At 58.0% G+C, this 21,314-nt stretch overlaps 2 protein-coding genes and 1 long non-coding RNA gene across 4 annotated transcripts in view; 2 read left to right on the plus strand and 1 right to left on the minus strand.

Moving 5' to 3' along the window:
• The window catches only part of CDH23 (cadherin related 23), a 405,959-nt gene that overhangs the window by 81,348 nt on the left and 303,297 nt on the right, over positions 1 to 21,314 (minus strand). Inside the window, exons 25-30 of the mRNA XM_078077622.1 lie at positions 20,294 to 20,446; positions 18,142 to 18,255; positions 15,168 to 15,316; positions 6,344 to 6,404; positions 5,437 to 5,585; positions 617 to 752 (exon numbers count right to left, since the gene is read on the minus strand). Of these exons, the coding sequence (XP_077933748.1) occupies positions 617 to 752; positions 5,437 to 5,585; positions 6,344 to 6,404; positions 15,168 to 15,316; positions 18,142 to 18,255; positions 20,294 to 20,446 (762 nt within the window). The remainder of the gene's footprint in view (positions 1 to 616; positions 753 to 5,436; positions 5,586 to 6,343; positions 6,405 to 15,167; positions 15,317 to 18,141; positions 18,256 to 20,293; positions 20,447 to 21,314) is intronic.
• LOC118530452 (uncharacterized) lies at positions 4,775 to 7,910 on the plus strand. Its single transcript, XR_004914666.2, has 2 exons — positions 4,775 to 4,876; positions 7,121 to 7,910. It is a non-coding gene; the product is annotated as an uncharacterized LOC118530452 (long non-coding RNA).
• Positions 8,495 to 15,971, plus strand: C7H10orf105 (chromosome 7 C10orf105 homolog). Of its 2 annotated transcripts, none has more exons than XM_036083934.2 (2): positions 8,495 to 8,905; positions 11,766 to 15,971. In XM_036083934.2, the coding sequence occupies exon 2, from the start codon at positions 11,771 to 11,773 to the stop codon at positions 12,140 to 12,142; it is 372 nt and encodes a 123-aa protein (XP_035939827.1). In that variant the 5' UTR covers positions 8,495 to 8,905; positions 11,766 to 11,770; the 3' UTR covers positions 12,143 to 15,971. The 2 variants fall into 2 exon arrangements, with proteins under 2 accessions (XP_035939827.1, XP_035939828.1); XM_036083935.2 differs by lacking the exon at positions 8,495 to 8,905 and adding an exon at positions 8,931 to 9,960.

Raw genomic sequence — 21,314 nt, forward strand, 5'->3', positions numbered from 1 at the left:
GGGGGGCAGTGGACCGTCCAGGAAAGAGCTCCTCTCTGGCTGCATCCCCGGCCTGGGGCAGAGGCCCAAATAGCCGGGGCCCATGAAGAGGGCCGCTGTGACCTGGCCACGTTCTCCCGTTTTGCACCGCCAGCTGCGGCCGTCTCTGGGGCTCAGGGTCCTCGGCGAAGGCGGGCTGCCTTCAGAGCACTCCAGAACACTGCCCCTTGTGAAGCCTGCGTGTGTCAGGCCCTGAGCCAGGCCCGCAGCACATGGAGCCGTCGCTGGCTGGAGGGGCAGGCCTCGGCCAGCTGTGTGACAAGTTCTTTACCTCCCGCAGCCCTGCCCAGCCCCCAGCCAAAGGCTAGCCAGAGCTTCCGACTGCGCCAGTGAGAAACCTAGACTTTCCAAGCTCGGGACCTCCCCTCTCTCCATCCAGAGATTGGGACAAGTCCCCCACTCCAGTCCTTGCAGGCCTGGGCATCTGGTGCGGATGCCACCAGGACTGCCCCCAGAGCCCCTCCCCCAGCCTGAGAGCTGCTGAATCGGGGAGCCTGCAGCGTCCCGAGGATGACGGGCCCCACGGGAGCAGGAGGGACGAGCTGCGGAGGGTGACTCCGGGGAAAGCCAGCCTCACCGGTGTCTCGATCCGTGGCTCGGACTACGATGACCGACGTGCCGACGCCCGCGGTCTCTCGAAGCCCCTGGCGGCTGTATTGCTGCTGTGTGAACATGGGGGCCTCGTCGTTGACGTCTTCCACGTACACGATCACCTGTAGGAGCCAGACCGGGGGTGGAAGGTCAAGGTGGGGTGGAGACCGGAGGAGGCCGGGGCCAGCCCACCTGGGCCTGCATGTGTGGTCATTGCTCTCCTGGGCCAGTGGGGAGCTCCTGACGGTTGGTCACCATGGCCCCCCCACCTGGCACGGTACCAGGCACAGGGCAGGTGCTCGAACGTCATTTGATCTTACTCTTGGCACTGCTACTAACCCTGGGGGAACCTGTGACTAATTAGTGACTCTTCGGGGTCATCAAGTTGCTCAGCTATGAAACAGCAATACATCAGCCTGGTAACTCATGCTCTGTGCCACGTCTATGGTTGGTAGGAAGACAAAATGAGCCAGGCTTTGCAAAAGTGCTTCAAAAGGTTGAAGTGACCCCATTGGAATATCAAAATCTATCTGGGAGAATAGGCACAAAAATGTTCATGATGATTGTAGCAGAGGACTTTGGTGTTCAGACCCCTGTTGATTACCAAGGCACTTTCTCTGGGGGCTCTCTCTGCCAGCCAGCCACAGTGGCTCTTGGCGGGGGACTCACCCCACCCCACCCAGGCTGCTGGAACACACACACCCAGAGAGCCGGAATGGCCTGGGGATTATGTCCCCTGGGGCAGCCCCTACCAGGGACTGATGGGTGTGGGCTGTAAAACTTGGATTCCTCAGCCCTGATTGGGTAGTTGGAGTGATTCTCTCCAGAGCTCTCCGTGGGGCTGAGTCAAAGTTCCCCAGCTGCCTTTCCTTCCCTGGTCCCACGCCCCTTCTGGCTTTTCCTGGGTACACTTCCTACTTACCATCTTCCTATCAACTCTTGTCCCAGAATTTGCTTCTGAGAAGCCTGGCCAAGATAGCGGCTCTATCTGAATAGTGGAATTATGCATCATTTCCATCACTGTTTATCTGTACTTTCTAATTGCTCTTTAAAGAACATATAGATCTTGCATAACAGAAGAAAAACAGTTTAAAAGATCTTTATGGAGAGAGGTCAGGGTCACAGCATTTTTTTTTTTTTTGCCACACCCCCTGCCCCTGCCCCTCCCATCACACAGGAGCACAGGGAGGGTCTGGCCCAGGGACGGGCAGGACCAGCTCTGTGTCCAGAAGGACCAGGGTGGTAGGGGAAGGAGGGTATCACAGAGTGTTGGCGCTTAAGGAGCCACAGGGAGGCCCAGGGTCCCTGCCTCTTTTCCCAGATGGGGGGATGGAGGCTCAGGGAGGAGGAGGGACGTACCCAAGGCCTCATGGTGACTGAAGGGGTGGGAAAGGGGGGGGCCCTCCTGGTTCTCAGCCCACCAACCCCTACTCCTCTTTGCTCTATGTTGGGGATGAGCTGGCCTTAGAACAAGAGACCACCTCCTTCCAGCCTGACAGAACCAGGGTCAGCAGGAACTTGCCAGCAGAATGGAAGCAGCAAATGGAGCATTAGCAAGAGTGTGCAACACAGATTTCACACTGCTCACCAGCACTCACGGCGGGGCCGCGGCACAGACAATCTGACAGCACTAATATTGGGTTTCTGATTGATCACGGCCGTCGGGATCAGCCCTGGCTTCTCTCTTGGGCTTAGCTGGGAATTTGCTGGAGAAGTGGGGGGGGCTTCGGTAGCAGAAATGTTGGCCTGACTTGTGGAGAACATTAGCCGGGGGGGGGGGGGGGGGGGAGGAGAGGCATACGCGGGTAAAGGTTTCTCTATCTTCCCGGCTTTTGGGGTTCCTTGCAGCCCTGTTGCATCATCACATTTTCATGTCCAGACACCCAGAACCAACTATGCAAACTAAAGTGCCCACCCCAGAGCACAGCTGTTCACAAGCCAGAATCTTCTAAGTTTGGCTTCACCAAGAACTTGGCTGGGAAGATCCTGGGTGGGGTGGGTGTGGGGGGAATTTGCATGGACGAATATCGGGAACTCTCTTGCTGTAAACAGAAACTAACCATCCATCTTTCAAAACCGTGAGCCTTCCCCTTCCTGAGTCTGCTTGTCCAACTGGCCTTTACTCTGGGGGTCGTGGGGGCACAAACAGGGCCAGTCTGCCGGGATGATAAGGAGGAGGGGGGTGGCATGGAGCCTGGGTGTGGCCCGTGCTCCATGAGGCTGGCTCCATGCCACCATCCTCTTGTCAGTTTCAGCCTTGTTTTAGCAGCAGAGACAGGAGGCATAATGGTGTGTGGTTTGCAAACCTGAGAGACACAGATGTACAGGAAACGCACAGGTCTGCCAAGTTCTTATAAGCGGGAGGGCTCAGCTCCTGGGCCCCTGGAGAACCAGCCCCACTGTCTGTGTCGTGCTGTGCTCTCCAGAGGGGACAGGGCAGGAGACGTGTGTGCATGCACGTGCACACTTGCAGGGTGCACGTGAGGCCCCCAGACTCTAGGAGGGCCTTTCACTCCGTGCTCCTGGGCCCTTGTCTGCACTGTCCCTGGTCTCTAGAGTGGGACCTGGGGAATGTGGATAGTCCCCAGAAGCCATCTCGGCTGCTGCTGGGCAAATGAATCCGGGGCAAAGCCAGAGTGCCCACACTGTCTTCAGGGAAGTCCCCAGGTTTCTTGGGGCTCAGAGGTGTGGTGGCTGCATCTGACAAAGGCTATCATGCCTCTGCCCTGGGTGCCAGCTCCTAAATTCCCACCTTAAAATGACTCGGGGTTTTAGGCAGTGGACTCGGCTCTGAAGGGCTTGTATGTGAGGCAGCAGAGTGTAGGGACTGAGAGAGCAGACCTGTGTGGACCCTTATTGCTATGGGGCCCTGTACACATTGGCCAATCCCTTTCTGCCTCAGTCTCCTCCTCCATACAATGGGTATGATAACAGTGCCTACCTTGTAGTTATGAGGGTTAAGTGAGTTCAAGGTCATAAAGCACTGAGAAATGCCTGGCGTAGAGTAAGCACCATGTGAGGATTTACTATCCCTCGGGGTTCACGCGGAGAGGAACAAAGGAGGGTGGGCAAGCAGGTGTGTTTCCCATCCCCCACCGACCGCCCCAGCCTGGCTTCCATCTGTTTTACGCTGTATCCTGGCCCACTGTATACCATTTTGTTTCAAAAGGTCTGTGGTTAGGGGCACCTGGCTGGCTCAGTGGGTGGAGCATGCGGCTCTTAATCTTGGGGTTGTGAGTTCGAGCCCCACGTTGGGTGGAAGAGATTACTTAAAAATAAAATCTTAAAAAAAAAAAAGGTTTGTAGCTAAAAAAGGTTTACAGTCACAATGTCAAGGCTGACAGGAGCTGGCCCTGGAGAGAGGTGCCCACCTGCTTCTGGGAGAGTGGGGAGTGAGGAGGCCACAGGGAGGGCTCTGATTAGGAAGCTTCAAGTCCAGGTAGCCAACCCAAGCTACGCTGCTGACATCAGTCCCTCTGTGGCCTGAAGTGGGCCCCTCAAAGAGCACGCTCTGATGTGGGTGCACTCACCAGCACGTAAGCAATTCACGGACCTGCAGGGGAGCAGGGCTATGTGGGGATGCCCCGGTTCACATTCAGGTAACTGAGTGTGACCTGCCGTCACCAGCACCCCAGAATCATCCCAAGCAGCCCCAAGGTGTAAACATCCCAGTGATGTGACCCCCGCAGCCATCCCCACCCGGGGAAGATCTCACTCAGAGGGGCAGCTGTAAGGACCCAGACTGACTGCTCTTTCCATCTCCTCCTGGGGCAAAGCTGAGGGGACACGAGCAAGAGATGGGCCAAGGCTGAGTCACCTACCCCCCAGCACCTCCTGCGTGATGGTGACCCCAGGCAGGTTGCTGTTCATTGTTTCCAGCCTGGGGAAAGAGTGGGGTGGAGATGGGGCTGATAAGAAGCTCATTTTGCTCCACGCAGTCCTGGGTAAAAGTCCCTGCTTTCTCCCCACCCCGGCTTTTCCTATTGCCCACCTACTCTTCACCTTTGGGGTCTGACTCACTTTCCACGTGGTTGCGGGGAAGGGGCTGTGAGCTGCTGAGTGTGCAGTGTGGGGAGGGCGGGGTGACCTTGCTAGGCCATCTCATTTACCTCAGCCATCCCCCTGCCATTGGGCAGAACAGTGCCTCAACCAGCCCAGCCAGTCGGAGTATCTGTGCGTCTGCTGTTGACCATTCAGGAAGATGAAGGTTTAATGTGATTTCAGCCACATGGGGCAGAGGCTCAAGGTAAGTGAGGGGGGGCAGAAAAGAATACATTGGACGGGGCATCTGGGAGTGGTAACCGGGATATTTGGGGGACACTTTCAATGGAAAGTGCACTGGAGACCTGGACTTGGAAGACCAGGCTCAAGTCCTGGTTCTATCACTAGCGAGCCCTCTGTACCTCAGTTCCCTCACATGTAAAATCAAGTTGGCAACATCTCTATCTCGAAGGTCAGATTTGTGAGATTTCCTTGTGAGTTGTGTGGGTATGGGGGTTAGTACCGTAAGGACACCTCCTTCATCCCTTAGGACAGACATCAGTATCACTGACCCCCTTCCACATCTGGAGAAGCTGAGGCTCAGAGCAAAATGACACTTCTAAGATCCCAGGCTGGGCTTCGGCACGCCCCCGGCAACCATAGCCCCAGGTCATTCAGCACCTAAACCAGTGGTGGCCTGCCCCCACCGGGCCCCCGCTGGTGGCCATCTCCGGGCCAGCTGTGGTCTCAGCCCACCTCCAAGGCTGCTGCTGAAGGCGAGGCAGGGCTTCACTGCTGACCCCACCCTGCCTCCCAGCATCTTACCCTGACGGAGCTCCGCATGGGACCCAGGTCATGGTTGTAAGCCTCCACTATCAGCACGTGGGATGAGTTCCGCTCTCGGTCCAGGGGCCGGGGCCCTCGCATCAGGAGCCCGTTGCTGACATGGATCCGGAAGTTGTTGCCATGGTTACCTGTGTGGAGGGACAGAGGAGATGCATGGGCTCCGTCCTGGAGCAAGACATGGGATGATCATGGCATAGGGGGAGGGGGGGGATGTGGGGGGGGGGCCCAGATACCCAGAATGCTGATCCTGCCCAGAGGTCTTGGGACCCTGGCTGAAGCCCACGATGGCAAGAAGTTATCTGCCTCATGCTGTCCTGGCCTGGCAGGATTTGAGGGAGAGGGTAGGAGCCCCCCTTGTACCCTCCTGATGGGAAGGCTGGGGGTCCCTTGACACGCCCGTACCCAGACGTGTCAGTGGATTCAATATTTCAGAAAGATCTGGGACACTACCAAAAGAGGCACCAAAACCAAATTCTTCGTGGGTGGTTGAACTGAGGATTTTGTGTACATCTTTGGGCCAGTCTAGTACCCATTCTGCCACCTTGGGGGAACAGCACTCTGATTTTCCTTTGGGGATCCACCCTCCTCCACTCTCAGTCCAGGTGCTTTGTGTAGGCGTGATCTTACCCTGATTTCCAGACTGGGCAGATCAGCAGATTTTAGGCTCTGACCAATAGTAATTAGTTCAGGGATGGTCCCATGCTGTATGTTGGGCCAATGACCATCTCCGGGGGGCTTGCTGTGGGGGGGCTGCCCTACCCCAAGACCCCCCCGGTCAGGGTGATATCCCTTGGCCTCACTTCCCAGACTCCTGGCAGCCTGGAGAAGGTCTGCCATCCTAAGGGCAGGAGCGCTGGCCCTCTCCATCCTAGGGCAGCCCACTCACCATGAAGGATGCGGTACCACACACGCCCAAACTCGCCTTCATCTGCATCTGTGGCTTTCAGCTGAGGGAGAATGAAACACGTGGTCACTCCTCGAATCCCGCCCCCCCCCACCCCCCACTCCCCGCCACACAGGGAGAGAAGACTGTGTGTGAAGCCCCTTTCCTGCCCTCTACACCACTCCCAGCCCATCCTGGACAACCTGTGGTTTCCCACAGAAGCTGGGGGTATGAGAGAGAAGGACACGTCTGTCTATCTCGTCCCCCATGAGGACACCCGTTGGTGGCTCTCTGCTGCCCTGTACGGCAGGGGACCTGCCAGCTCTGCTCCTTGATCCTCCACTAGGGTCTTGGGGAGGCTGGGGGAGAAGGTGGATGCCGGCACCGTAGCTCTCTGGCTCTAGGCTCGACGAGGTCAGCCCATAGGAACCTGCTTCCCTCCTTCAGCCTTTTGAGATCCCAGGAGCCGCATCTGAGGGGGCTGGATTGTGTGGCTGCTTCTTGCCCACACTTTCTTGGTCTGAAGCCATTCCGGCCACACTGAGTCCCAGCTGGGCACTGTGTCCTGTTAAGAGCCACTTTGCAGAAACGCAGAAATCCCACCTCCCACGAGGCGGCTCCATCTTCTGTCACCTACACATTTGCTCCAGTCTAGTTTCAGACCCCCCGCCGGGCGGCTTGCTCGGCTGTGCCTCAGGCTCACGCACGGCCTCTGGGGGAACTTGGGGGCGTGCTGTTCTCACTCAGAGACATGTGCAGTGTTTATCCCTTTTCACACAGAGTCCAGCCTCGAGGCTGCTGGCAGTCATGGCCGGCCCCAAGGCAAGTCCTGTCAAACCAAGAACTGAACACCTACTCTACCCTGAAGTGAGTCGACAGATTGCTCCCCTGGAAGGTGATGCAGGAAGAGACTTGACACCGTGTGGCTGGGAAGACCCGGGGCCTCGGGATGTTGTCTCGATTGGTGGTGAACTGCTTTGTGATGCCCTGGACCTCACTTCTCCTGGATCTGCCCTCTTCTCTGCCCCTCTCCCTGCAACCCTGTGTTGTGTGCTGGGGCTGCCATGTTCCTATGGACCATGGCCAGTGGTGACTGGTCCGGGAGAAGGTACCTGATCAGGACTGGGTCAATCTCATCCTTCGCCGGGACTTTGGACCTTGGGCCCAGAGAAAGAGCAAGTCCATCTTCCTACTGGTGAGAACTGGGAGTACGTGAGCCCATCTTTCACCACCCTCCTCACCAGCTCTGCCCCAGCCACACCGATCTCCTTCTCCATCTTGAATGCCAAATGCGTGCTGTTTCCCCCACTGGCCTGCTCTCTCTCCAGATATTTGCATGCTCGCTCTCTCATGTGCTTCAGGTCTCTGCTCAAATGTCATCTTCTTGTCCGGCCTTCCCTGAGCGCTCTATGTGGCATTGCATTCCCCACTCCAATACCTAGGCTGTCTCCACCCCCATCAGCTGCTGACATACTGCATCCTTGCTCAGTGTCTATATTCCCACCGAGAGGATGGGCCTTTGTCCACCGCTATCTCCTCAGTCTCTAGAACAATGGCCCTGGCACCATGACCACTGTGTTGTATTTCTGGGACCTTGGCGGGCGGCAGTGGGGGGATCCCTGATGGGGAGGCTGCTCAAGACTTAGGCTCCTCTGCAGGCTGCTGGCTTCTGGGGAGGCTGCGGTGGACGCTCTGGCTTCCGAGAAGAAAGAAGGCTGGGGGAGGGGCGTGCGTCTGTGTGTGTAGGGTGTGTGTGATGTGTGTGGTGTGGGGAGGTCTGGAGAGCTACCACCTGGAGGAGCTCCAAGGGCCCACCCAAACTATAAGGAGCAAGCCACGGCTGTCCCTCAATCCTGTGCTTTCTGCCCTAAGATCTCTTGGACCTTTGAAAATGTCTCTCACCCCTCACTTCTGCAGCCAGACACCTTCAAAGGGCAGGTGCTCTTCTGGGAAGCTGAGGGGTAAGCCTGGAAGGTGAGGGGCCCAGGGACGCAGGAGGGGAGGAGGGGCCCGAGAGCGGCCAGGGCCTACCCCTCTGCGCTGGGCTGCTCCCCTCTCCCCTCTCCCGGGTAACCCGGAGGCTGGCAGGCACTGAATAGCAAGGCGCTGGCTGCCGACCATACCATTCAAAGCCCCGATGGGGGAAGGTGAGAGCCACTGCAGGGGCCGTGAAACCCTCCCCGTGCCTCCCCAGTGCCTCCACCCTGGCCCCTGTGAGGGATCCAAGGAGACCTGCCGGAGAGGGGCCCTGGCAGGGCTTGGGAGTGACCGGGCTCTTCTGCACGGCTCCCCTCTCCTTCTGCCTGGCCCAGTTGCCATCCCTACCCTCTTGGCTGTCCCCTCCCCCAAGGCAGGGCCCAAACTCTTCCAGACAAAGCCAGGGCTAGCTGGAGAGTGAGTGAAGACGGCCCACTCTGCCCAGACTGGCTGACTGAGGGGCACAGGGTACGGCAGAGTCCAGGGCAGGCTGGGGACACGGTTGGCACCTGGTGCTCCTTGGCCCTCCCGTGGACAGCTAAGACGACCTTTCTACCAAGCTTGGGACTGCTGAGCGCTGGCTCTGAGGTCAGTGCTCGGGGGACTGCAGGAAAAGGCTTGGTGAAGAAAGTGGGGCCAGACCCTTGCTGGGGTACTCTGGGGAGGATGCGAGGGTGTGCTTAGACCTGGGGAATCCCTCTGCTTTTGTAGAGAGTGGAAACAGGGCCCAGTGAAGGATAGTGACTAGCCCAAGGCCACACAGCAAGATGTGTTCTGGGATTAGCCCCTCTGCTGCAGCAGGCACTGTGCTATGGAGTTCTGAGGGAAGAAAGAAGTTTCTAGACTGGACTTGCAGAGATATGTCCAGAGCCGGGCCTGCCAGTGTGCCTTGGGCTTGTGGGCAGGGAGAAGCTTCACCTGCCCTCAAGACTATTCCAAGCCTTGTTCTGGTGGAGGCCTCTTTTCCCTGCAAGCAGGCCCTTGGTGGATCAGAGGGGCTGTAAAGGGACCCGGCAGTTGGTTTTGCTGTGTGTTCCAGGGAGGGTGGCTTGATATTTTCAAGTACTTCAGAGTCTCTTGCTTCTAAGAAAACTACTAAAATGCTAATTATAGCCTCATTTATCTTTTTATTAAAGTGCTTCCCCAGGGACCAAGGTCTGGACCAGCTTTGCTAGCCCGATAGGATCTCCAGACCCACGGGAGGGCCTTGCCATAGTATCAGGACTAACAGGATCGAGACCTCTCCCATTTCTGATTGCCCTTTTCTTACTCCCAGCCATGTACTGCCTGGGGGAGGATAGAAGGCCAGTCTTCTCCCTGTGGGAGGTGGTGGTGGGCACACCCCATCCCTTCTCTGCGCTCAAATTCAAGGGCGGGCCAACCCACGTATGGCTGCCCAGCCAGAGTGCTTTCAAGGACCAATGCCTGAAAGGCAGAGGCCGTGGGCAGCTAGATGGGCATCAAAATTTCCAGCTGGGAGGGGTCGTGTTCTGTCTGGAAACGCTGGAAGGAGTGGTGGCAGGGAATGGGTGGGAGGTGGGGGGGCTGCCCTGGATGCCCTCAGTTGGCTGGGTGCAGGGCGAGGCTGCAGGCAGGAAGGAGGCTGAACGCAGGGAGCCGGGAGTGAGGTCCTGCCGCTGCTGGTGAGTGCCGGGGTGGGGATGGGGGGCTCCAGAGGGCGGGGGCTGGGTGGCCCCTCTCTGCTCCCCACTGCCTGCTGACACAGATGGCAGCCCACGTACAGAGCCCTGGCATGACTCTGCTGAGCACCATGCTAGAAACTCAACTGTAAGTTTATTCCAAGCTGAGAGCTGGGGGAGAAGGAGGGCAACCTGCCATCCCTCATCACAGGAAAGTCTCCAAGGTCAAAAAGAAAGAAATGATCGTTTTTTTAATTAAGACCCTCTTTGGGACTTCCTGTCCTGTGTTTGTAGAAATCAAAGATCATCCATGCTGGTCTGCGAGCTGGAGGTAGCCCGCTTGTGTGTTTTGTATGGCCTGTTTTAGTGTTTTAGATATTTGGAAAATTCATTTCAAATTTTTGGGGGGGTCAAGTTTGTTTACTTTGTGGCATATCCTCCCTCCCCCACCCGTCTCCCGCTTTAACCAAATTTGAAATCAGTTGTCAACATTTAAATGTCAGGAACATTTGCCTGAAAAATCCAGGCAATTTCTGGCTTCTCTTGGGAAACCGGAAGGGCCGACCACACTGGGCCTGCATTCCATCAGCCTGGCCGAGGCACCCCCACCTCTGCACGGACACTCTCTGTGTAGACCTGCCACCAGCCCTCTGTGGTCTCACGTTACCTACTGGCCAGGCTCTATAAGGATTTTCATCTGCAACCCCAGACATATTCAACCAGAAGCTCAGCCTGATTTTTCATCTCCAAAGATCCTCTGCTGAGCTCCCTTTAGTGGGATGGTCATGAGTGATAACAGGTGATTGGTGTCTGCGGGGCGTTTTGAGCCCCACCTTGTCAACTCTGTAGCTCTCTTTGTGGATTATTTCTCACCTGTTCTAGGAGCGGCTCGTGATCCCAGAGGACTGGGAGCCTTAGGGCCAGGAGTCATGAAACCTGATTCTGGCCTTTGCTTGGCCATGGCTCACAGTGTGGGCTTGGGCTTGGCCTTCCCTTGTTTGGGTCTCAGTTTCCTTACTTGTCATGGGAGCAGGCTGGGCTGCATTGGTAAGCACCCACAGGAATATCCAGGGGAGCAGGCAGGTGAAATAAGGCGTGTAGTGGACCTGTGGGAGGGGGCGTATGGTGATCTGGGGGCCAGATCTGTCTGAAGGGGACAACGGCTGCTCGGCCTCAGCTACAGGGTGCCAGGCAGCAACTGGCCCTGTGTTGCCATTGTCGAAATTCTGGAATTTCAAGAGAAGCCAGATTTCCAGATATTTATGTGAAATCTCTTGGGTTTTGGTCTGTTACTTTTAAAATATTCACAATTAATTGAAATTTATAAAAACACTACAAGGACCCAATAAAAATACTCGTGGGCCCCCATTTTGCAGCCCCAACGTTAGATAATTGTCAGGGTCCTTACCAGCGGCAGCATCCTATAATTGATGACTCGTTCCGGGTCAGAGAGCAACCTATTGATGGAGTTGGTCGTACGTTCCCAGGTTTTCAGGTATAACACTATTGTAATTCATGAGAACTGATTTTTCAAGGCCAAGAGGCATCATCCTCCCGTCTCCTCTGCGGCAGGTGGGCAGGGGATATAGCAGAAAGAGGACCTGAGTTCAGGCCCAGCTCCATCGCTTTCCGCTGTGTGACCTGAGACTCGTCAACCTCTCTGGTCCTCACTGTTCTAACCTGTAAAATGGCCATGACTTTCTCTGCAGCTAGGTTAGCAGCACCCGGCTCCCATCAATGTTCCCTTCCCTCGGCAGCCCTGGGTCCAGCTGATCTGCCTCTGAGCTCCTGTCCCCTTCCTGTTGCAGGAGCCATGAGCACACAGGGTCCCAGCCCCCTGGCCTTCCTCACAGCTCCTGCCACTCCGGGCAGCCCCACAGAGGCGGCTGACCCCCTCCCCATGCTCATCGCCCTCGCCTGCGTCTTCCTCCTGCTGGCCAGCTGTCTGCTGTTCATGACCCTCTGCAGACCCGCCGCGCTGGACCCGGCCCAGCGCCGGGCTCGGGAGTGCATGCCCCACCACCCCGGGAGCCCCAGCGAGCCGCAGCTCAGGCTCTGGAAGCGCCTGGGCTCTCTGCGCCGCTCCCTGCACAGCTTCCGCCGGGGCAGGCCTGCTCCCCGACGCCCCCTGCCGGGCTGCAATGTCACCCACGATGGTGACTGCACGGAATCCACCAAGATGTGACCGGGCGGCCCCAGCCTCCAGAACCCATCCGCGGACCCTCCTGCCTTGGACAGAGCCCGGAACCAGGGGCTGCGGACGGACGTGGGCCACATGCTCAGCCCCAGTGGTCCTTTGTGTGCCCAAGCCCGTGGCCTTTCCCAGAGACTGCCTCTCTGCAGACTCTCCAGCTGCTGCCTGCTGAAAGAGCTGGGCCGACTGCGGGGCCGGGGCGGGGGGGGGGTGCGAACTGCGGCCCCCAGTACCCTCCTCCAGCAACCAGGCACCAGCCACCTCCGGGAAGCAGTGCCCCTGCTCCCCAACAGAAGTCTCGCTCACCCTCCAGGTGCCAAAGCCCAGCGTGGATTCCAGTTTGACTTGCCAAATGGCCAAATGTTCCCTCCAGCCAAGGGAAATACTTGGCCCACATGGGGGGCAAGGTACTGTCTTGCCCTCTGTGCCAACTCAGTGCCCGAGGCAAGAGGAAAGCCAGGGACTTCTCTCCTTGGAATTCCTGGGCCCCACCAGCATTCGCCTGATAATCCCCGGGCACAGCCAGCACCCTCGTGGTGGGTGAGATGCCCGGTGCCCGTTGGGAGGAGGGCAAGCAGGAGGCTCTCAACGCTACCCAGCGAATTGCCATCTTGGTGGCCCCCCCTTGAAGGTGCTGACGTTACAGTGGACCAGGAAGGGGCTGAGAATGGGTCAAGGAGCTCCTTGAGAGGCCAGGACCCGTGCTGTGTCAGAGTGGTGGGAAGCAATGCCAGAAGCTAGAGGGGATGCCACCTGGGCTCTGAGGACACATCATAGTGCTCCTGCCTCACCCAGGGCAGCAGGCATCCTCCCTTTGGGGTAGGAGGGTCCAGACCTCTCCAGGACAGCACCTCAAGTCTGGAGCACACTAGGTCTGCTGAGTTTCTGGCAATTGCGTCATTGACTGGCTACCTGTCAAAGCAATCCCACCCTAGAGTGGACTTCTCAGCATTCCAAACCCCCAAACTCTCCCCACAGGGCCATGACTCTGGGTCCCAGATTTGGAGAGTGGGCAGAGGGGTTCTGAGCTGCCTCCTCCTGCCCCAGAGAGTCAGCTGGCCAGGGCCACCTGGTGCCCTGCCACGGGGCTGCCCCAGCCCCCCTGCTGTGACTCACGGTGCAGCTAGCCAGGTCTTCTCAAAGAGTGAGCTCCAGCTTTGCCACTTGTTCCCAACGGTTCCAGCTCCAGAACCATCCCTGGTTCCCAACTGCTGGCTGGAGAAAGCCAGGGCTTCCTGGTCTGATGTTCAGTGCCCTCTGGGACCTGGCTCCAAACTATCCTTCCAGCCTCGTCCTGACCCAAGGCTCCAGACAAACTGAACTACCTGCCCTCCCCAGGCTGTGGCTTACACTCTGCAAGGCACCCCCTCCGTGAGGCTATCTTTGCTCTCCAGCTGAAAGCCACTTCCTGCCTGGAACCACCCCTACCCTTCCCATCTCTTAGAGGGAGGGCAGGGATCAGTTCCTCCTGGCAGTGTGGGCGACCCACATCTATGTCTCCTCCTTCCTACGGGCCTGGGAGCTTGCAGAGAGTGACTCTGTCCAACCTCTCACATAACCAGCTCCAGGCACAGAAGTATGAATTATGTCTCTATTTCCTGAGTGAACAGTGGCCCCAGCTGGGTGTGTCCCCACCCCCAAAGCTTAAGGATCTTCCCTCACATGCCCCTAGACAGAAGCTTTGTCTCCAAGCATGTTGGTGAGGTCCCCTGTACCTTCAAAGATTGAGGCCAGAAACTTGGTCAGAAACTTCCAGGGCCTTGGAGAAGTCACTAATGCCTGAATTTCTCCCTTAGAAATGAGGGCAGCATTGGGGCTGCCCTGTCTCACTCCTGGGCTCTAGGATTTCAGGCTGTGTTGTGTTGGGTAAATAGAAACCAATTCTTCAGGTTTAGAAAGTGGGGCAAGCTTCATTCCACGAGCATTTGGTACCCTGTCCCCTTCCAGCTTGTTAACCTCATCCTGGTTCCCTTCCCAGGGCCTCCCTGTCACATCCCAGGATGAGTTTGGCCTACAGTCACCGGCCCAGCACTAGGTGCTCTCTTCCTGGAGACCAGGGGTGGGGGTAAGGCTTCCCAGAGGGCTGGAAGGAGACGTGTCCCCACTTTGGTCCTGGGAGACTGTCAGTGAGTGGGGTGGCAGGTGTGAGGCTAGAGGAGAAGCTGAGCCCCAGAGGAAGACAGCCTCCTCGTTCCTCCTTCTGGAACCCGCTCCCGGCCTCTGGCAAATCCCTGCAGTTTCCTGGACCCTCTGGGCCTCTGGGAGTCAGCACCCTGCTCCCAGCCCATTTCCTGCCAGCCTCCTGGCCTCGATGCAGGGAGCTGGACACACTTCCAGCCCCTCCCGATCCTGGGAGCCTGCCCCAGTGGACAGGCCCGGATTTGCCATGTTTGGCTCAGCCTCTGCCTCCACAGCTGGTGAAGAGGATAATTCAGTCCCGGCCTCCCTCCCCACCCAGCAACTGAGGCCTCCAGGGCAAGCTGGGGGAGGGCAGCCGAGCCTCATTTTCAGGTCCTCCCCTTTCTCGCTCGGAGCCTCATAGCTGTCGCTCTTGCTCCCTGGGCAAAGGAGCTCTTTCTTCTTGTGCCTGTTTACTTCCCAAGAGGGGAGCTCCAGCCAAGGGCCCCATGAAAGCCTCTCTGTTCTGGGCCTAGATGGGCCCTGGCTATTTCCCCTCACCTCCTTTCTGGGAAAATGTGACAGCTCCATCCCCTTGCTGTTCTGAAAGGCCCTCTGGGTGGCGCGGGGGAAGCGGAGAGCGTTTGGGGGAACGGGAGGCAGGCAAGGCCTTCCTTCTGTCTTTGGGGGGAGTCAGGGTGCTGTCTCAGGCTACAGAAACTAAAGGCCTGCTCTCCCCGGGAGGGAGGAGGGCGCCTGGCTATTTCCGGGGCAGCCGCTGGACCCTCTCCTGTTTCCATCCCTCCATGTGGCATCCGGGCCACCATGCCACCGAGCGTGTGTGCAGCCCTGCCTGCCCCCAGCCCACCAGCTGCCCCAGGGGGCTACGGCCACCTGCCTGCACGATGCTGTGTCCCTCAGGGATGTCCTCGGGGACGCTGGCCTCGTAGCTGCTCTGTAGAAAGATGGGCCGGTTGTCGTTCACGTCCAGGACGGTGACGAACACGGTGGCCGTCCCCGTGCGCCGCTTACCTACGGGGCCGTTGTCTGTGGGAGTTGAAGGCGGACGGGTCGTTAGCAGCTGCCTGACGGGCAAATTCCCTGGGCACGTGTCCTGTTCACCACACGCACTCTGGCCTTTGTAAGAGGTGGCTCTTTCCTTTTTTAGATTGAGAATAACACTAACAATGCCTACCCTCTCCCAGGCGCTATTCTAACTCATTCAGTCCTCACAAGAAGCATGTGAAGTAGGTGCTGTCATTATCAGCCCCATTTTACAGAGGAGGGAACTGAGGCCCAAAGCGGTTCCGTGGTGGCCGCCAGAACATGGACCCATTCAGGGTCCCTGGCAACTTGTGAGTGCAAACTCATTAGGAAAAAGTGTCTTTGAAGATGTAATGAAGTTAAGAATCTGGAGCTGAGGTATCCTGGACTGCCTGGGTGGGCCACAGACCCATTGACAAGGGTCCTTAAGAGAGAAAGGCAGAGGGAGATTTGATTCGGAGAGAAGGTCACGTTAAGTCAGAGGCACGGATTGGATTTTGCAGCCACGAGCCAAGGAATACTTCAAGCCACCAGAAGCTGGAGGAGTCAAGGAAGGATTTCCCTCTAGATCCTTGAGAGGGAATACAGACCTGCTGACACCTTAATTTTGAACTTCTGGCCTCCAGAGTCATGAGGAAATAAATCCCTACTCTTTTAAGCTGCCCAGTTTGGGGTAATTTGTTATAGCAGCCCGAGGAGACAGATGCAGGTATGGAGATCACAAGCCAACAGCTCTCAGGGCCAGGTGGGTGAGACCCGTGGGTACACGCATGGGAGGGCCCACCCCAAAGGGCAGCTCGGCTCTCTTCCAGTCCACAGTGGACAGGCCGAGGGTGGACCTAGTGACACGAGGTCTTCTGATTTCTTCAGAGAAATGGAACATCTGAGCTTCTACATAAAATCTCCTGATTTTTAAATGTTCCCACCTAACTCATTCTGTATGGAATAAGAGATGGGTCAAACATGCCTACAGGGCAGATTGGGCCTCTGGGCCCTGGGCACTCAGGGCCACAAGCCCTGCTTGATTTCTAAGCCTAAGGTGTCCAGGGGTTCTGCCCCCTTGGTTCCCTGTGGGATCCTCCCAGGGCTAGGGACGTGACTCAGCCCCAGGGGTGGCTGTCAGGTTGCCCTCCATGGAGGAAGGAGCGTGTGACCTGTCCTACAGGTCTGGGCGAGGGTGGTCACCCCAGGGAGGAGTACAGGTAGCTGGCACTGGCTGAGGATGAGGGGTGACTCTATCCTTCTTCCCAGGCCAGCTGACCACATGCTGGGGCACAGTCGCCTCTCTCGAGGTAGATGATCTTGCCCTCCTAAGCTCCTCTCCAAGCCCAGCCTCCCACTGCCCTGGAGGTCCAGCTTACTTGGCCCGGCTGGGGACAGTATGAGCTCCAGGCCCCATCCAAGGCCTGAGCCTGAGCCCTCTCCTCCTGCCGCACAGTGCTTGAGGCAGCGGGAATGAGGGGTCTCCCGAGGGTGGGAGGAGAGCAAGGCAGAGGGGAGATGCATGTGGGCATGGGGTGGGCTGGGGAGGGGCTGCTGGCTGGAAAGGCGGAGGCACAGAAAGCTCACTCCCTCTCACCCACAGCTTACTGCAGATGTCAAACTGGGTGCTCCTAGGAGGGGGGCCATAGGCCTCCTCACACCCTTCTTCCCATCTCGAGCCCTCATGGGCTCCCTACTGCCTGGAGACCAGAGACCAAATTGTGGGCTCAATGTTCAGGCCTTTACCAGCTGGCCCTACCTGAGTGCAGCCTCCTCCCCAGTGTACATCACACCATGAGCCAGCTTCTGCCACACACACACACACACACACACACACACACACACACACACACCCTCTTTCCCATAGCCAGGTCTCTGCCTGGGCTGGTTCCTCTGCCTGAAAGGCCCTCCCTCCTTCTCGACGTACTGAAACCCGACTTGGCCCTCAAGGTGGTGACAGGCAGGTGTCTGTCCAGCCGCACCATCCTGCTCTTGCAGGCAAACTCCAGTCCTGAAGGTCCCTCTGAGAACCCTACCTCCCTGACTCAGAGGCCTGGGCTTCGGGGCAGGTCTGACCACCCCCCGGCACCAGGGATGGGCCTGTGATTTAGGCCTAACTAGCACATCTCTCCTCCCTTGAGCACGACAAGGGCTTCAGGGACAGGCACTGGGGCAGATGAGCTCATCGGGGCTCCTCTGGGGCTTCAGCGGGGAAGACCAGCAAAGACAAGTGCTGTCTCCCTGCCGCTGCACTTGAACCCGGAAGGATTCAGGCCTAGGGTGCAGCAACCACTGACCACTCTGTCAGCCAGAGAGTGGGGACAACACATGGGAAGCTGAGCTAGCCACTGCGGAGAGACTGAGGCCTCCGGGCACCACCTGCGCCCCAAATCCAGTCCTACCTGAAGCTCCGTTGTCCTATGGACTGGTTTTGTGAGCCCATATTGCTTAAGTTAGTTTGTTTTAAAACTCGCAACCAAGACTCCTAACTGATCCAAAAACACTCCCAGCTGCCACTTCCTCTAAGAAGACTTCCCGGATCATGCCCTTCCCTTAACATGTTTCCACCTCGCTTTGCGCCTGATACTCTGGGCTCCCCCTCCCCCCTTTCTGCCTCGCGGGCCTGGTGGTGCAGCGGTCTGTCTACACCCCACCATCTGAGCGGCTTGCATGTAGCGCTGCAGGCTAAGCCTCCCGCCTGCCGGGGCTCAGTGACACGCTGGATGTCCGGCTGCCCTTTCTCCACGGACGTCAAGACACAGCCTCCGGCTCAAGGCCTGGCTCTGGGGGTCACCCCACCAGGCTGCCCGGCGCTGTGCCGGTGTGCAGGTCGGGCTGGGGCGTACCGATGGCCTCCAGGACGAGCGTGTACGCGGCTGTGGTCTCCCGGTCCAGGCTTACTACTGTTCTCACAACAGCGTCACGGTAGCCAACACTGAACTTCCCATCCACGTTTCCACCTGTGGGCCAAAGACAATGAGGCCTCTGTGAGGACGCAGGGCTCCCGCCAGGGAAAGGACAGTGGCACCCCGGCTCTGCTCCTGGGCCAGGACATTCCAGGGGTAGTCGGGGAGGAGAAGGCCATGCTGCGTATTCAGCCCTGCCCGGGACAGGGTTCTGGGGGTGGGGGGAGGCCCGGATGAGGGTGTGGCCTGTGTGGGCTCAGGTGGGGGTGCCAAACGCCTGAAATCATAAGGGTTGAACATTCATTGAGCACCTACTGCATACCAGGCACTTCATGTGGTCTCTTGCATCTGGTTTGTACTATCACAAGCCCACTTCACAGAGAGGGAAATGCGTCCTTTAGTGAGGTTACGTGTGTTGCCCTGGGCTACAGTCACCTAGTGTGGGTGTAAGACTCCAACTTGGCATTCTGATTTCTGAGCCTGCGTCCTTCACCGTTCTGCCACCTGCCCATCTGGTGGGAGTGTCTGAGCAGTTAACTTGCGTTGAGGCTTTTACAGGTGGTCAGGGATTTTGGGGTCAGCTAAGATTTTTCCAGGTCCCTAATCTTGGACTCTCTGAGTGGGGACTCCTGGAGGCTCCATGGAGTGACGAGTAGGGGCAGATGGCCGGGGTGGGAAGTGGGAGGTTCTCCTCTCCAAGGTGGACAGGAAGGGACTCCATCCGAACAGTGTGAAGACGCCCCCCCAGCCAGCCGGCAGGCAATGTGGTGTTCTGGACAGCAGAGGGTGATGCGGCCCTGGGTTTGGGCTAGCTTGGACCGGGACCCCGCACCGCTCCTTGCAGAATGAGCAAATTAAAATCTGAGATTCCCAGCTGGGAGGGCTCTCAGCAGGTCAGCAGAAACTGGCCACTTTGGGGCGCTGGGAAATCATCCTGGGAGCTACCAGGTGCTCCCTTGTCCTTACATGGTTTGCCCCTGGAGAAAAGCCCTGACCCCTTTGTGGATGGTCTGAAGCACCATTCACATGGGACAAAATCTGGCTCCTAGGGGATGGGGGAGAAACTGAGGCGCCAGTATGCTGGGGGCTGAACCATGACTGGTCCACATGGGGGGAGTCTTGATAACGAAGCCTTTCTTGGAGCAGTGTTGAGGACTAGACTGTGAGGAGGTGGCCTGAGGGTGCTGGGCCCCTTTAGGGAGTGGAGGGAGGGCAAGATCTGGAAAGAAGAGGTTGAGAGCCACCACAAGCAAGGATGGGCTGTGAAGCTGGGATTCCTCGCTCCAGGGGCAGAGGCGTCAGGGAGACTGGTGTGTGCACTGAATGCATGTGCACACACATATGTGCATACGAGCGGGTGAATAATGTGGCTGCAGGCAGGCCATGGACGGAGAGAAGACTGAGCCAGTAATACGGCCGAGGGACAGCTAAGGAATGTGAAAGAACTGCCCCCCAGCACCCCAGCACCTCTCAGGTGTGTCAGGGACTGAAGCACGCTGGGCATCTGTTCTAATCCAGGCATGACTAATACGTGGCCTGTTTACCGCCACCTACCGAGCCTACTGTCATGGCAGACATCACTAACTGCTCATGACTCCGTTTCTCCTGTTGAGCCAGGACATGGCCTCATACGATTTCTCCACAGCTCTCTACTTAGTATTTGTGAGCTAAAACCATTTTATTTAAAAAGATTGAAACCATTTGTCTCTAAACAGATGGGAATTCTCATGAGTGAAGGGTCCCTGGGGAAGGACAAGACCACAGACTTCCCGTCTCGGCTTTATCACCTTGACGTGGGGGTGGAGTGGGGGGGGGGCAGGGCTCCTCCCCAGCAGTCACGGGCTCTACCTCCCTCCTGACTGAACCTCGGTAAGTTCCCCCAATCTCCGAAGAGGCTCAGGAGGCCCCCAGCGAGCCAGGCCAGAGGGACCCAGCTACAAAGCCCCTGGGAAAAGCTAAGAGTAAACCCTACGGGAGGGTCCGGTGGGAGCTGAAGCCTGATGCGGAGGGCTGACGCGGGCCCCTCCCCCATCCTCCTGGGGTGGGGGGAGGCTGGGGGCACACATCGGAAGGAGCGGAGGCAGGGCCGCACCTGTGATGAAGTAGCTGAGCTCGGCATTGAGGCCCGCGTCATTGTCCGTGCAGTTCAGCCAGACCACCCGGAAGTCCCGCGGCACGTCCTCGGACACGGAGACATTGTACACGGCGGGGAAGAAGGTGGGCGTCTCGTCGTTCACGTCCAGCACTGCGGGCAGAGTCAGTGCACAGGGCTAGGCGGGGCTTCCGCTCCAGAGAGCCCAGCGCCAGAGGCGGCAGGAGCCGACACGTCTCGGTGGCGGGCCGGGGGTCCCCACGCCTGCTAGGGTCAGGGCAGGGCTGACCCGAGCTCCTCGGCCTCCCGTGGTCCTGCTCCCCGGGTGCTCTGGTGCTGGTGCTGCCTGCCGGCCATGCCAGGAGAGAGAACCCTGGGGCCTCCCTCCAGTGGGTGCCTCACGACGGCAGCGGTGATGATGATGGCAACGACCGTGACAGCAAGCCTGTGCTAAGTGCTTCCCGTACACACCCCGTGTGCCCCTCCTAACACCCTGACAAGGCAGGCATTCTCAGACACACCAGACAGAGGAGGGGACAGGAGCTCAGAGCAGTTGAGTCACTTGTCCCAAGTCACATAGCAGGCAAGTGGCAGGGTTGGGGTCTCGGGGAGGCCCGCCCCTAGTCTGTCATGGGGTCCTAGGAAAACAGCTGGCTTTGAGGATCCCCCCCACCAAGAAAAGTCTAATTTCCCTTAAAGATGTGTTTTCCCAGCTGATGGGGCTTGGGACAATCTTCACAGTGAAATGACCCCACCTTCCCTCTTCAGCTCCTCGTTGTGATAGCCCCAGGAGAAATGACGGGCTTGCTTACGGACCTGGCTTCTGCTGAGGCCGGGAGAGAAATCCTCCCTGGGAGCACTGAGCACCTCCCTGTCAGTCACTGGCACACAGCGGGTCCCCAGACGGGCACCAGGGACCCACAAGGCGAGCGTGGGACCGACGGATGAGAGAACGCCTAGGCACGTCTCGGGCAAATGTCTGTACTGAGCTAACCCCCACCTGCACAAGCCTGAGGGGCCG

Source organism: Halichoerus grypus, chromosome 7 (genome assembly GCF_964656455.1).
Source record: "Halichoerus grypus chromosome 7, mHalGry1.hap1.1, whole genome shotgun sequence".
NCBI classification, from domain to species: Eukaryota; Metazoa; Chordata; class Mammalia; order Carnivora; family Phocidae; genus Halichoerus; species Halichoerus grypus.